We start from the raw sequence: 12726 nt of genomic DNA, 5'->3' as shown, positions 1-12726 counted from the left end.
CTCCTTTTATAATGTGCCCCACCCCCATAGTGCCCCCAGTCCATGGCCCCCATCCTTTCCATATATGATTGCCTCCTTTTATAATGTGCCCCACCCCCATAGTGCCCCCAGTCCATGGCCCCCATCCTTTCCAGATATGATTGCCTCCTTTTATAATGTGCCCCACCCCCATAGTGCCTCCAGTCCATGGCCCCCATCCTTTCCAGATATGATTGCCTCCTTTTATAATGTGCCCCACCCCCATAGTGCCCCCAGTCCATGGCCCCCATCCTTTCCAGATATGATTGCCTCCTTTTATAATGTGCCCCACCCCCATAGTGCCTCCAGTCCATGGCCCCCATCCTTTCCAGATATGATTGCCTCCTTTTATAATGTGCCCCACCCCCATAGTGCCCCCAGTCTATGGCCTGCCTATTAAAACAATAAATAAATACTTACCTCTCTTCCTTAGGCTCCATTCACACGTCTGTATAATGGGTCCGTATCCGTTCCGCAAATTGTGAAATGGGTGTGGACCCATTCATTCTCTATGGGGAGGGAATGGATGCGGAGAGCACACTAGGTGCTCTCCGCATCCGCATTTCCGGAGCGCGGCCCCGATCTTCCGCTCTGCAAAAAAATAGAGCATGTCCTATTCTTGTCCGCAATTGTGGACAAGTATAGGCAGTACTATGGGGGTGCTGGCCAGGTGTATTGCGGATCTGCAATGCACTACGGACGTCTGAATGGACCGTAACTCCGTCACCGCTTCTGGCCTGTCTTCAAGCGTCCCGGAGCAGGCGATCATGAACACATCACCGTGACCTCCTGTGCCGTGTCATCACGTCATCTCGTCATCGTGCGAGACCCGACGCAGGAGGTCACGGTGAGGTAATCGCGATCTCTGTACCACTAGCCTGAAGCCTATGAGGCTGAACGGAGTAGACGGGAGACATAAGCTCCCATGGCCCACATTGAAATTCCTGCACTTTTTCGCCCGGGGCAACGGCCCCACCGGCCTCCCCCACGCTACACCACTGGCAAAAAGTGCATCAAATTTTAATATTTGGTTTCTAAATATTATTCTGTAAAATTTGCGTAGTTGTGTAGAAACTGAAAAAAAAAATTATCAGTTACATGGGTAAGGGAGTTTTACTGTCGCAGAACTTCAGAACTCTCTGTGTTGTGATGATGTGAGTGATAGTCCTGTGCCTTTTTCCATCCTTACCAACTATGTAACTACAGTGTATATTAAAAAGTTTTATAAAAAAAAATAAACTTGAACCATATGAAAATTTACAAATGAATTTCTTAAAGCGGTTGTCTCATCATGTACAATAGGGGCATATCGCTAGGATATGTCCCCATTGTCTTATAGGTGCCACCACCTTGCAGGGCTCCGTTCTCGATATAGGTGCGGGTCCCAGCGGTGGGACCCACACCTATGAGACAATGGGGGCATATCCTAGCGATAGGCCCCCATTGTCTATGATGAGACAACCTCTTTAAAATCTGATCCTGGTCCAATTCAGATTCATCTAAATCCTCCATTTGATTTGTGTCTCTTTGTCTCCCTCTCTCTCTCACGTTCTTTTTCATTCTCTTAAATCAAATTGCACAAAATTCGCTAGCATCAAAACCTTTAGAAAATTTTGGACTGAATTTTAGAACTGATTTGCATGCCTCTATTCAGTGACCTTCCGAGTCATTCAGTTTATACATCTACCATACCTGGATGTGATGTGTAGGAAATCTGTACCTCAGATGTGGAAGGGGTTATGACACTTGACTAAAAGCAGTGGTCAGTAAGACCCTTCAGAGCCCCATAGGGTGGCACACCGGTAATCCAGAAGATGTCAGTATTAGAGATGGCCCGAATAGTTCGCCGGCGAATAGTTCCCGGCGAACATAGCTTGTTCGCGTTCGCCGCGGCGGGCGAACATATGCGATGTTCGGTCCGCCCCCTATACATCATCATTGAGTAAACTTTGACACTGTACCTCACAGTCAGCAGACACATTCCAGCCAATCAGCAGCAGACCCTCCCTCCCAGACCCTCCCACCTCCTGGACAGCATCCATTTTAGATTCATTCGGAAGCTGCATTCTCAGTAAGAGGAGGGACAGTGCTGCTGCTGCTGATTCAATAGGGAAAGCGTTAGCTAGGGCAGTGTTCTGTGTCCACAGACTCATCTGCTGTAAGGACAGCGTCCAGACAGCACCCCAAAAAGCCCTTTTCAGGGCTGGTACATCAGTCTACTTTTTTTTTATATATACATATATTGCAGTTGCCTGCTCGTGTGTGAGAGGCTGCAGGCTCAGTCACAGACAGCACTGTGTGCACACCATTCATACAGGGGGTGACAGAAAATACCTCGCAGATAAAAATAATTATATTTAATATTTTTCTGTGATCTAATCCCATTTGCAAGCCCGTGTTTGTCAGGCCCACACAGACTGTATTGTGGCCACTGGCTAGTGGCTAGATCTCCACTTATACTGTTACAGGGTGTCATTTACTCACAAATACCTCGCAGATAAAAAAAAAATCTATTTAATAATTTGACCCCAGATTGGGGACGTAACAGGGATTAAACTGATGAGAAGAGAGAACTACAGAAAATACCACTCATATCGGGTGGAGCAGTAAATTGCACGGCACAGACGCAGTGACCGTGGATTCAAACAAATGGGAGGGAGCCAGCGTTTTTTTAACCATCTCCCCGTTCGAAAAATCAATTCAATTCACCTTTCGGGGACCCTTGGTGTTGTACGTGGCTGGGTGGAGGAAGAAACCTTCAATGACATCAACGGGACATGGCTAGCTTGGTATCCAACCTTGAACTAATAGGGAGTTTGCGGTTGGGCAAATGGACTGTTTGCGGTGCATTAAAAGGGGAGTTTGGTCTGTCAATGTCTGTGAAGCGGGCGTAACCCTTACACTACCTGATCGATACAACATCATACCTGATCGTATACACACACTGGATGTTTTAAACCACGTTGTTAAATAAAAAATTGGATTCTTAGGTGATTTATGCCCTTTATGGATTAAAATCCAACTCTGCGTCAACTACATAATTTTCCATGGGAGTTTTGCCATGGATCCCCCTCCGGCATGCCACAGTCCAGGTGTTAGTCCCCTTGAAACAACTTTTCCATCACTACTGTGGCTAGAAAGAGTCCCTGTGGTTTTAAAATTCGCCTGCCTATTGAAGTCTATGGCGGTTCGCCAGGTTCGCCCGTTCGCGAACATTTGCAGAAATTCGCGTTCGGCATTCGCGAACGGAAAATTTTATGTTCGCGACATCACTAGTCAGTATGAGTTTTATAGACTTATGTACAGGGATGAGCAATTTCATAAATTCGGTGAGTAACATTATCTTTTATGTTTCCATTATAGACCCATATGCCATTGTTTCCTTCCTGCATCAAAGCCAGAAGACTGTGGTTGTGAAAAGCACTTTAAATCCAACCTGGGACCAAACACTCATCTTCCATGAAATTGAAATTTTTGGGGACCCTGCTATTGTGGCTGAAGTCCCACCTAGTATTGTGGTGGAAATTTACGATCATGACACCTACGTGAGTGACCATTCTGTCAACATGTCATATGATATGATAAAACTGACCTTAGAGTTTAGGGTCAGCAACCACCAGCACTCCAGCTGTTCTGAAACCACAAATCCCAGCCTGCTCGCTTCTTCTCAGAACTTCCATACAAGTGGGTGAACCGTGCTACAGTAGGAGCTGCTGGACTTTGCTGAACCCTGCTGTAGTGGAAGGTCTTCTGGCGCATTGCTGTTCAAAACTGCCCAAGACATATCATAATATACATTTATGAAGGTTGATCCATGGTGTCCTACAAAAACGAGTTGACTAAGAAGTTGACCTTCCATCGGAAAGTGTCTATACTAAATATCATAAATGTTTGCCATTGGCCTAAAAGCTCAAAAACAACCAATTTTTTTTGCCAATGTCCATGGCCAACTAAAGAGTATCCTTTGTCACCATATATCTAGGACAAGCATCCATACAGGGGCATGCTTGAATTTTTGGAACTTATCTTTGTGCATTTGCTTACTTTAGGATCATAGTCAGTACTTAGATCAAAACACCCTTTTTCTGATTATTAATGTCCTGTTATGTAGGGTGCTGATGAATACATGGGACGTTGTATTTGTAAACCCAGCCTGGAACGTTCTCCAAAGTTGTCCTGGTATCCAATCATGATGGGAGAGAAGAACACCGGAGAACTGCTAGCTGCCTTCGAGCTCATCCAAAGAGAAAAGGTAAACATGTCAAATCGAATCTTTCAAGTAATCATGCCAGTCAAAATGCAAGGGAATCAAGCATTTGGAAACTGAACGCCATCCTTCAAATTACTCAGTAGTTCTCAGAATACAATTTGATATTAACGCAGTGGGGAAGTTTACGGCTGTTTGAGATTCCACTTGTCCAGATCTGAGCATATGGCTTTGCTGTAGGTTCACACATTTGAAATCCTAAGAGACGGAGAGGTTGCCCAGTGTCTAGACCCTTCCTGCCAGCTGGTTATTAAAGCATATTGACATTGGCTGCTCTCAGTAGTCTACTGGCTGCAAAATACAGCAAGGAAAATGTAGGGTAGGCGAACGAAGACATAGAAAATAGAACATTATTGGAAATTATATGAAAATACGTATTTTATATATAAAAAACAACATCCTGCAGTCTACAGCAATACTGATTATGAGTGTTGATGAAAGACATTGCCTCTTACATCATCATGAAGTCATAAGAAGTTGATGTGCTCACGTCTGTGGGGTGCAGCAGAGTTGTCGTTGAAGTTGAAATTTTCCGGCGACATGCACAAAAATAATATTTGCTACATGTATATGTCTTATCATAAAATTCTATTTTAATTATAAGATTATTATTATAAAATCTGTCCAAAGTTTTAATATGTTCCTCCACTGGGACTGCTAGAGGAATAACTAAACAACTGCTTTGCTCCAACCGTTATGACCAATATCGGAACCACTAGTGACAATAATGACATTGTTCTCTACTGACATATACCACAGATCAATTAAGTTCTATACACAGTTACTTGCTACACACAGGACCAGCTTCTTCCTTCTACATCTAAGAAATATTACTATTCTTCTAAGGTAGAGGATACTATTTATCTCCCAGGAGCAGAAGATCTGTCATGCTTTTGATGGGCTACAGAATGTCCTCTGCTATTATTTGAGAAGAATAAGATATGGTTGGTCATCTGAGAATATGAGACTATGGCTAGTCTTCTGTGGATGAGAAATTGGCTGGTCTTCTGTGGATTAAAATATGGCAGATATTCACTGTATGGCCAATCTTATGGAAGATCATTTCACTGACCTTCATTGGATGAGAATATGGGTGATCTTTTATGGAAGAGAATGTGAGAATGTGGCTGTTGTCCTGTAGATGAGAATATGGCTGGTCTTCTGTGAATGAGAATATGGCTGGTGATCTGTCGATGAAGATATGGCTGATTTCCTTTGAATGGAAATATGACTGGTCTTCTGTAGATAAGAATTTGGTTGATCTTCTCTGGATGAGAATATAGTTGATCATCTTCTATGCATAAAGCTATGGCTGATCTCCTTTGGTTGAAAATATGGCTGTGTTCTGTAGACAAAAATACACCTGGTCTTCTGTAGATGTGGATATAATCTTCTGTGGATGAGGATATGTCTGGTCTTCTGTGGATGAGAATATGGCTGGTTTTCTGTGACTGAAAAGATGGCTGGCTTTCTTTGGATGAAGATATGGCTGATCTTCCTTAGATGAGAATGTGGATGACCTTATGTAGAGAAAAATATAACCAATCTTCTGTGTAAGAATAATGTTGGTTTTCTGTAGATGAGCATATGGATGGTATTCTATGGATAATTTATAACTGATCTTCTGTGGCTGAAAAGATGGCTGGCCTTCTCTGGATAAGAATATGGCTGGTCTTCTGTGGACAAGAATATGGTTGATTTTCTGTGGATCAGAATATGGCTAATCTTCGATGAATGAGAATAGGGCTAGTCTTCTGTGGATGAGGTTATGATTAGTTAATAAGAACATGGATAGTCTTCATGGGAGAACAGAATGCACATTTTCTTCTGTGGATGACAGAACTGTGTGTAGAAGATGTCCGAAAGATGTCCAGTTTTGTGTATGGGATAATGTTAAACTTTTTCTGTGAAGAAATGTTTTTTTCTTTTCTTGTGACTTGTCATTATTGGAAGAATTTGAGATCTTAACAGAAAAACGCTTTTATAGTCTATTATGGAGGAACATTCTTGTGAAAGAGAATAACAAGAACATCTCCTCAGGTCTTTTGTGGAGAAGAATGTTATTGATCATATGGTGAGCCCTTCTCTCTTCTCACAGCTTCTAACAGTAGATATGGCTGGGGACAGTTAAATGATAGAACTGAGCATGTGCATCCACCCCATTGAGATGGACAGAGTAATAAGGAAAAGTACAAACAGCATGCGGCATTATACAGATACATGTTATTGAATAACTCAAGGGCTATACTAAGTATTTGATTACATGCAACTACAAAAATATTCCAGGTGCTGGTTTTAAAAAAAAAGTTAATATTTTTCCTGGGACAACTGCAGTGACATTTTTTAATCCATAAGTTATTGCTATTTTCTGTTCTAAATATAAGCTTTAGACCAGGGGTGCACAACCTTTTTTGGTCTGAGGGCCGCATTGTCACATTGCTCTATTTCAAGGGGCCGCAATGTACACAGGCCGATGTAAAGTGACTGGGGGGGAATGATCGCTATCACAGTCATTCCTCCTTCATTTAGTTACATTGACTATGAGTAGCACATCCCTGATCACACAGAGAGATGTGCGGCACGATTATACTGCAAGTTATCATGAGTGAGTGTCCCTATGAAGACGTATTTCCAATAATTGACCTGAATATCTCGCTGCTGGCCCTAGAAAAATACTAACAGTGGCCCCGTTTTGGAGTCGGGTACAAATTGATGGAAGTCCGGGCCAGCAATACCATATTGTGGTACATTATACCGCCCCACAGTTCATCACACAATATTGCCCCCATGAGCACAAAATACATCCCCAAAAACTCTCACTGGCCGGCCGTGAGGAGGGCCCAGCTGACCCCCCGGGAAATTTCCCTGTGAGATCTATGGCTAATCCACCCTTGCTTAAAGGGATTTCCCAGTAAAAATTAATTTTTAACAAGTTCTTGCAGCATGGCCCCTGAAACCGAAGAGTTATACTTACCTGCTCCCAACGCTGATTACACCTGTCAGTGCATGGCCATGGTCACATGTACCTTTGCAGCCAATCACTGGCTTCAGCGGTGATGTGGCCACAAGCAACGTGTCACTGCTGCAGCCAGTCATTGACGGACAGGTGTAAAAGTGCAGGAACCGGAAGATGGAGGCAGCGGGGGCATGGAGCAGGTAAGTATGCATCTTCTGGTTCAGGGGCCACGCTGCAGGAACTTGTTCATAAATCAGTGATTTCCCTCACTGCAGAGGCCGTGCTCCCTGGTTATTACCACCTCCTGCCAGTTACAGGCGCCCTGCAATAACCAGTAAGCACTTTCTCTTTCTAGTGGGGAAAGCGCTTATTGATAACACTTTAATAACCAGGCCTGAAAAGACACTTTTTTTTGTGTTTTTGGGCACCTGGTGGTTCGAACAGTTTCACATGAATGGGGCGATAATGGTAACGGTTTTGGTGTGGGTGTTTTTTCTTTTATGTATTTTATTAATTTTTTAGCTTTTTTAACTTAATTTTTAATATATTTCTGCTACAAATAATATCCCCCAAGAGGTCATAAAAAGACCTTTGGGGGACATTGACACTTTTTGTGAATTTTTCACTCTTTCCTTTTTATTTATTTAGTTTTATTTGTATTTTAATAATATTTTATTGTATTCTTTTTTTATAATTGGTTTATTATATTATTTAAATATATTTTTGCCACATAATATGTCCCCCAAAGAGGTCATAAAAAGTCTGTTGGGGGACAATGAACACGGTACTATTTTGCAATTTAAATTTTTTTTCTTTTATTTGTATTTTATTATTATAAAAAATTATTATTTTCTATTTTTTTTATATATATTTTTGCCACATAATGACAAGGGATCATAAAAATACTGTTAGGGGGCAGTGAACACTCTTTTACTTAGCAACTTTTCCTTTTTTCCTTTTATTTGTATTTTTTTTAAATATAATTTTCTATTTTTTTCCACATCATATTTTTTTATAATTTTTTTTTTATTTGTGATTTATTATATTTTTTTTATTTTTATTTTTTTACTTATTTAATATATTTTTTCCACATAGTTTTTCCCTAAGAGGTCACTGAAAGACCTTTGGGGACACAGACTTTTTTTTGGCACTATTTCCACTGTAACTGGAGGAGCATCTAAAGGAGCCCCAGTTACAGGGGAAACCAGCCTGCAGTGGGGGCATTGTACACAGGCAGAGCTGATCAGGTCTCCTAACCCTCAGATCTGCGCTCCTCTGCCCCCAAGCCGGGTCTACCCTACATAGTGCTCACCAGTGTGAGGAGAAGGCAGAAGCGCTGATAACTGCTTCTGCCTTTTCCTCGGCTCCCCCGCTGTCACTGACAGCCGACGACCCGTCCTGCTCCTGCTACAGTGCAGGGGCAGGAGCTGTAATGATCCATCGTGCGGCGCTGCGGGCAGAAACACAGCTGATTTACGATCAGCTGTGTTTCTGTCCAGGAGGATGGGGGCCGCAAATCTTGGCTCTGGGGGCCGCAGGTTGTGCACCCCTGCTTTAGACAATTACTCACTAATTGGAATTGTCATTGGAAGTCTGTAGGTTATAAAGGAAAGTTTAGAATTGTATGAACCATTCTGAAGCCAACACTTTAGAGCATCCATAGGGTTAGGCCAAATGCATTCTTGACAACTTTTGAAAAAGCCAAGGGGGGACAACGCCGGTGGTGAGTAGCACGCCATGGCAGATTTTGTTTACACTAAGCCACGCCTCTAACTCTGCCCAATGCCTATCTGTACATGCCCAATCCCACCCCAGTTCCCTTACTGCCCTCACACAGTAGAATGCTGTCCCCCACACAGTAGTCATGTCCCCTAATTCCCCCTTCACAGTAGTCATGCCCCCTTAAACGGGTTTTCTGGGTTCAGAGCTGAACCCGGACATACCCTTATTTTCACCCAGGCAGCCCCCCTGAGGCTAGCATCGGTGCATCTCATGCTCCGATGCGCTCTCTTGCCCTGCGCTACATTGCGCAGGGTACAGGCTCTTTTGTTTATCATAACACACAGCCGGCGGTGTGTTCGGTGACGTCACTGGCTCTGATAGGCGGGCTTTAGTGCTGCCCTAGCCGTTTACTGGCTAGGGCAGCGCTAAATCCCGCCCATCAGTGCCGGTGACATCACCGGGCTTCCTGGCAGACACATGGAGAGCCCTGTACATCACCGAATCTCCAAAAAATGCCTTTGCCCTGCGAGATTTAGCGCAGGGCAAAGGAGAGCATCAGAGTATGAACTGCTCCGATGCTCATGTCAGGGGGGCTGCCTGGGTGAAAATGGAGGTATGTCCGGGTTCAGCTCTGAACATGGACAACCCCTTTAAGAATGCCCTGTTAGTGCCCCCACAGTTATGCCCCATTAGTTCCTCCTTCACAGTAGAATTACCTCTTAATGCTTACACACAATAAGTATGGCCCCTTCGTGCCCCCTTAAGAGTAGTTATGTCCCCATAGAGCCCCTAAACAGTAGTTATGTCACCCTAGAACCCCCACATAGTAGCGATGCCCCTTGGTTCCCACACACAGTAGTTATGCCCCCTTAGTGCCACCACACAGTAGTCATGCCCCCATAGTGCACCCAAACAGTAGCTATGTCCCCTTAGTAGAATGCCCCCTTAATGCCCACACACAGTAATTATGCCCTCCTTACAGTAGTGGTGCCCCCCTTGCAGTAGTGAAGCTCCTTAGTGTTAATAAAGTAAAAAAGTAAAAACTGACCTCGTTCCACCAATGAATGGGGCACATCATGCTCCTCCAGCAGCAGGCGTGATGCAGTCATGTCATTGCACCTGCAGAGCTGGGCAGTAGAATGCACAAATTCCAATTCCCCAGCTGGGGATTCATCCTTGGCCTTTGAGTTCTGCAACTCAGCTCTTCAGGTGTGATGATGTCATCGTACCTGCTGCTCTGGAGAGCACCCGCTGGTGAATGGGCAAGCAAGGAGCCAATGACTTCCTGCTTCTCCATTGCATACAACTGTATCTCCATCCCTAGGGACACAGATACAGTTGAAATCGGGGCATACTTCAGCGTTCCTGGGACTTTCAAAATTTGGGATTGTCCCTCTAGTTGCTAAAGCAGATGGCAGAGCTGTACAGCAACTTGTTGAGCCCCTGTAGTTTCATGGTAGGGGCCTCTATACAATACAACATTAGAAAGCTGCATGATACATTATCTAGTGGAACCTGGCACCACTTTTTATGTGGTAGGTCTTAAGCTGCAGTACTGTAGATAATCTTTCATGTTACAAGTCTTTATATAAAATACACCTCGATATAAAAGCTTTCTAAACTGTATGGAGAAATGTTTTACATGTTACTTCTTTTATCTCTTGTAGCCTGCTCTACATCACATCCCTGGACTTGAGGTATGGCAATCTTCCCGGTACCATATGTGTATATGTGGTTCTGTAGACATCAATTATTTGCAAATCCTGTTGCAGGAGAAGACTCTTTGCTACATTTATACACTCTATTATGTATACTTGGGGGAGGAGTATGATAAAAGGGTCTTATTTTCTTATTCTTCTCTTCCTGCCTTATGCTCCACCCCCGCAGAGCCAGCACCTGGCATAACACAATGTACACATTTAGCCAAGAGTATCCCTTTAATTATATGATGATATATTCACTCATTGACAAAAAAATACTGCACCAAGAAGGAGTTGTTGGGATGTGTTAATGATGCTGCATGGAAGTGATTATAATATTAGAGTGAAAGGAGATGTTTATTGAGGTACAGTATGGTTGGGCATGGAGACATACAGGTTTCCCATGGTGCATTTGCCCAGAGATGTCACAGCTGGGCCTATAGATCCTGCACACTCATAGGTTGGTGAAGATGGTGTCCCAGCTGGTCTCATAAATGCTGGATTGGTGATAAAAAATATGCAGAGTTTGGGTAGATAAAAAAAATGCCATACCATTAAATTGGTTGTGCAACTTTAAACCTTAAACTTTTTGGCCAGACTTGTGGTGGTGATCATACTTACCTGTTTCTTGCTGCTGGGTTACATCTCTTCATGGCTGCCTACACATCTCCCAGGTTCTCGGAATCAACATCCTGTTGATGGACCTGCGGAGGAGGCCATAGAGCGATGGAGCCAGGACCCAGCGGCGAGAACCAGGTAAAGTTTCAAGTTGCACAACCCCTTTGACTTGACTTTCAATGGCTTTTTGTCATGTTAAGTATAAATTTGCCGCAGCATTGTCTTTTACTGTATGTGTTACATGTCAAGTTGAGGATTGCTACATCTGTGCCGGCCGTCCATGAATTATCTGTTCATGCCGCTCCGCACATAGTTTTTCTCACGATACAGGATGGAGTTACATATTGTAAGCGCTGACCCTTTTTTTTTATAACAGGGAGAAATCTCCGGTGTCCTTGGAGAGGTAAGATCACTGGCGACAGCGCCTCGTCCTCTTGTCTTGGCTCATACAAGGCCTTGATAAGAAAGACTTTTAATCGGAACCATCTTCTTTACCTTGCGTCAGATATTTACCTCCTGAGTTATTTCTGTTCTGCCTGTTTCTATTGGAAGAGTTTATTGAAACTGCCCCTCTATACAGTACCTTGCCGCGCAGTTATTGTTTAATCCAATTAAAGTCCATACATTTTGTTAAAGTGCACCACATTTTTTTTCTAAAAGGGGTTGTCTGAGTGTTTAATGCTGATGACCTATCCTCACGTACTTGGTGGTGGACTGACTCCTTGCACCACCGCCAGTCAGATGTTTGAAGAGCGCCATGGCCCCATCTGAGGCCTGTGACATGACATTCATCGGTCACGTGGCCTAGGTGCATCTCAGTCCCATTCAAGTTAATTGGACTGAGCTGCAACACCAAGAGCAGCCACTAGCCAATGGACGGTGCTGTGCTTGGTAGGCTAAGAGGAGGCCAAGTGCTCAGCACCTGAGCCTCTTCAAACAGCTGATTGGCGGGGTGCTGGACATCGGAACCCCATTAATCACATCCTGATGGCCTCTCCTGAGGACAGGTCATCAGCATTTAACACTCGGTCGCCTCTTTAAGAAACCAGTTGCAGTCTATTCCTAAAATTCAGACTACGACATACCATTCCTGTATACACAGTCACCCTCTCCCCGATCACTCGCCCACACACTTGTATACTTCTTGGCTACCAGTTGCCTCCACTAGGGACGATCTTTTAACAGAGGTATACTACTTTTAGCCTCCAGCTGATGTTACTGGGGCACGTGTGTGAGGTCACTCATTTCTTCTATTACATTGCGCTCTTTCTAGTGGTTCTCTGCTCTGGTTATCCAGGGGGAGATCTTCTCCTATGATTTACTTAGGCCCTAATAGAGCCTATGGAAATGGATTCTCCAAACAGAACATGTGCCACATACAGTTCTCCCCCTAGTGGTGGCAACAAATATCCTATATGTATGTGTGTGATAAAAAGAGGGTATAT

The 12726-nt window shown here is 43.7% G+C and overlaps 1 protein-coding gene across 7 annotated transcripts in view; it reads left to right on the top strand.

Annotated features, from left to right (window-relative positions):
- Positions 1-12726, top strand: part of DYSF (dysferlin) — a 317684-nt gene that overhangs the window by 164371 nt on the left and 140587 nt on the right. For all 7 annotated transcript variants that reach the window (XM_040419360.1, XM_040419355.1, XM_040419359.1 and 4 more), the window contains 4 exons: positions 3382-3563; positions 4130-4270; positions 10631-10660; positions 11658-11684. In XM_040419360.1, the coding sequence (XP_040275294.1) occupies positions 3382-3563; positions 4130-4270; positions 10631-10660; positions 11658-11684 (380 nt within the window). The remainder of the gene's footprint in view (positions 1-3381; positions 3564-4129; positions 4271-10630; positions 10661-11657; positions 11685-12726) is intronic.

The sequence above is a fragment of the Bufo bufo genome, chromosome 2, assembly GCF_905171765.1.
Source record: "Bufo bufo chromosome 2, aBufBuf1.1, whole genome shotgun sequence".
Lineage (NCBI taxonomy): Eukaryota > Metazoa > Chordata > Amphibia > Anura > Bufonidae > Bufo > Bufo bufo.
This window is presented reverse-complemented; position numbering and strand designations above follow the sequence as displayed.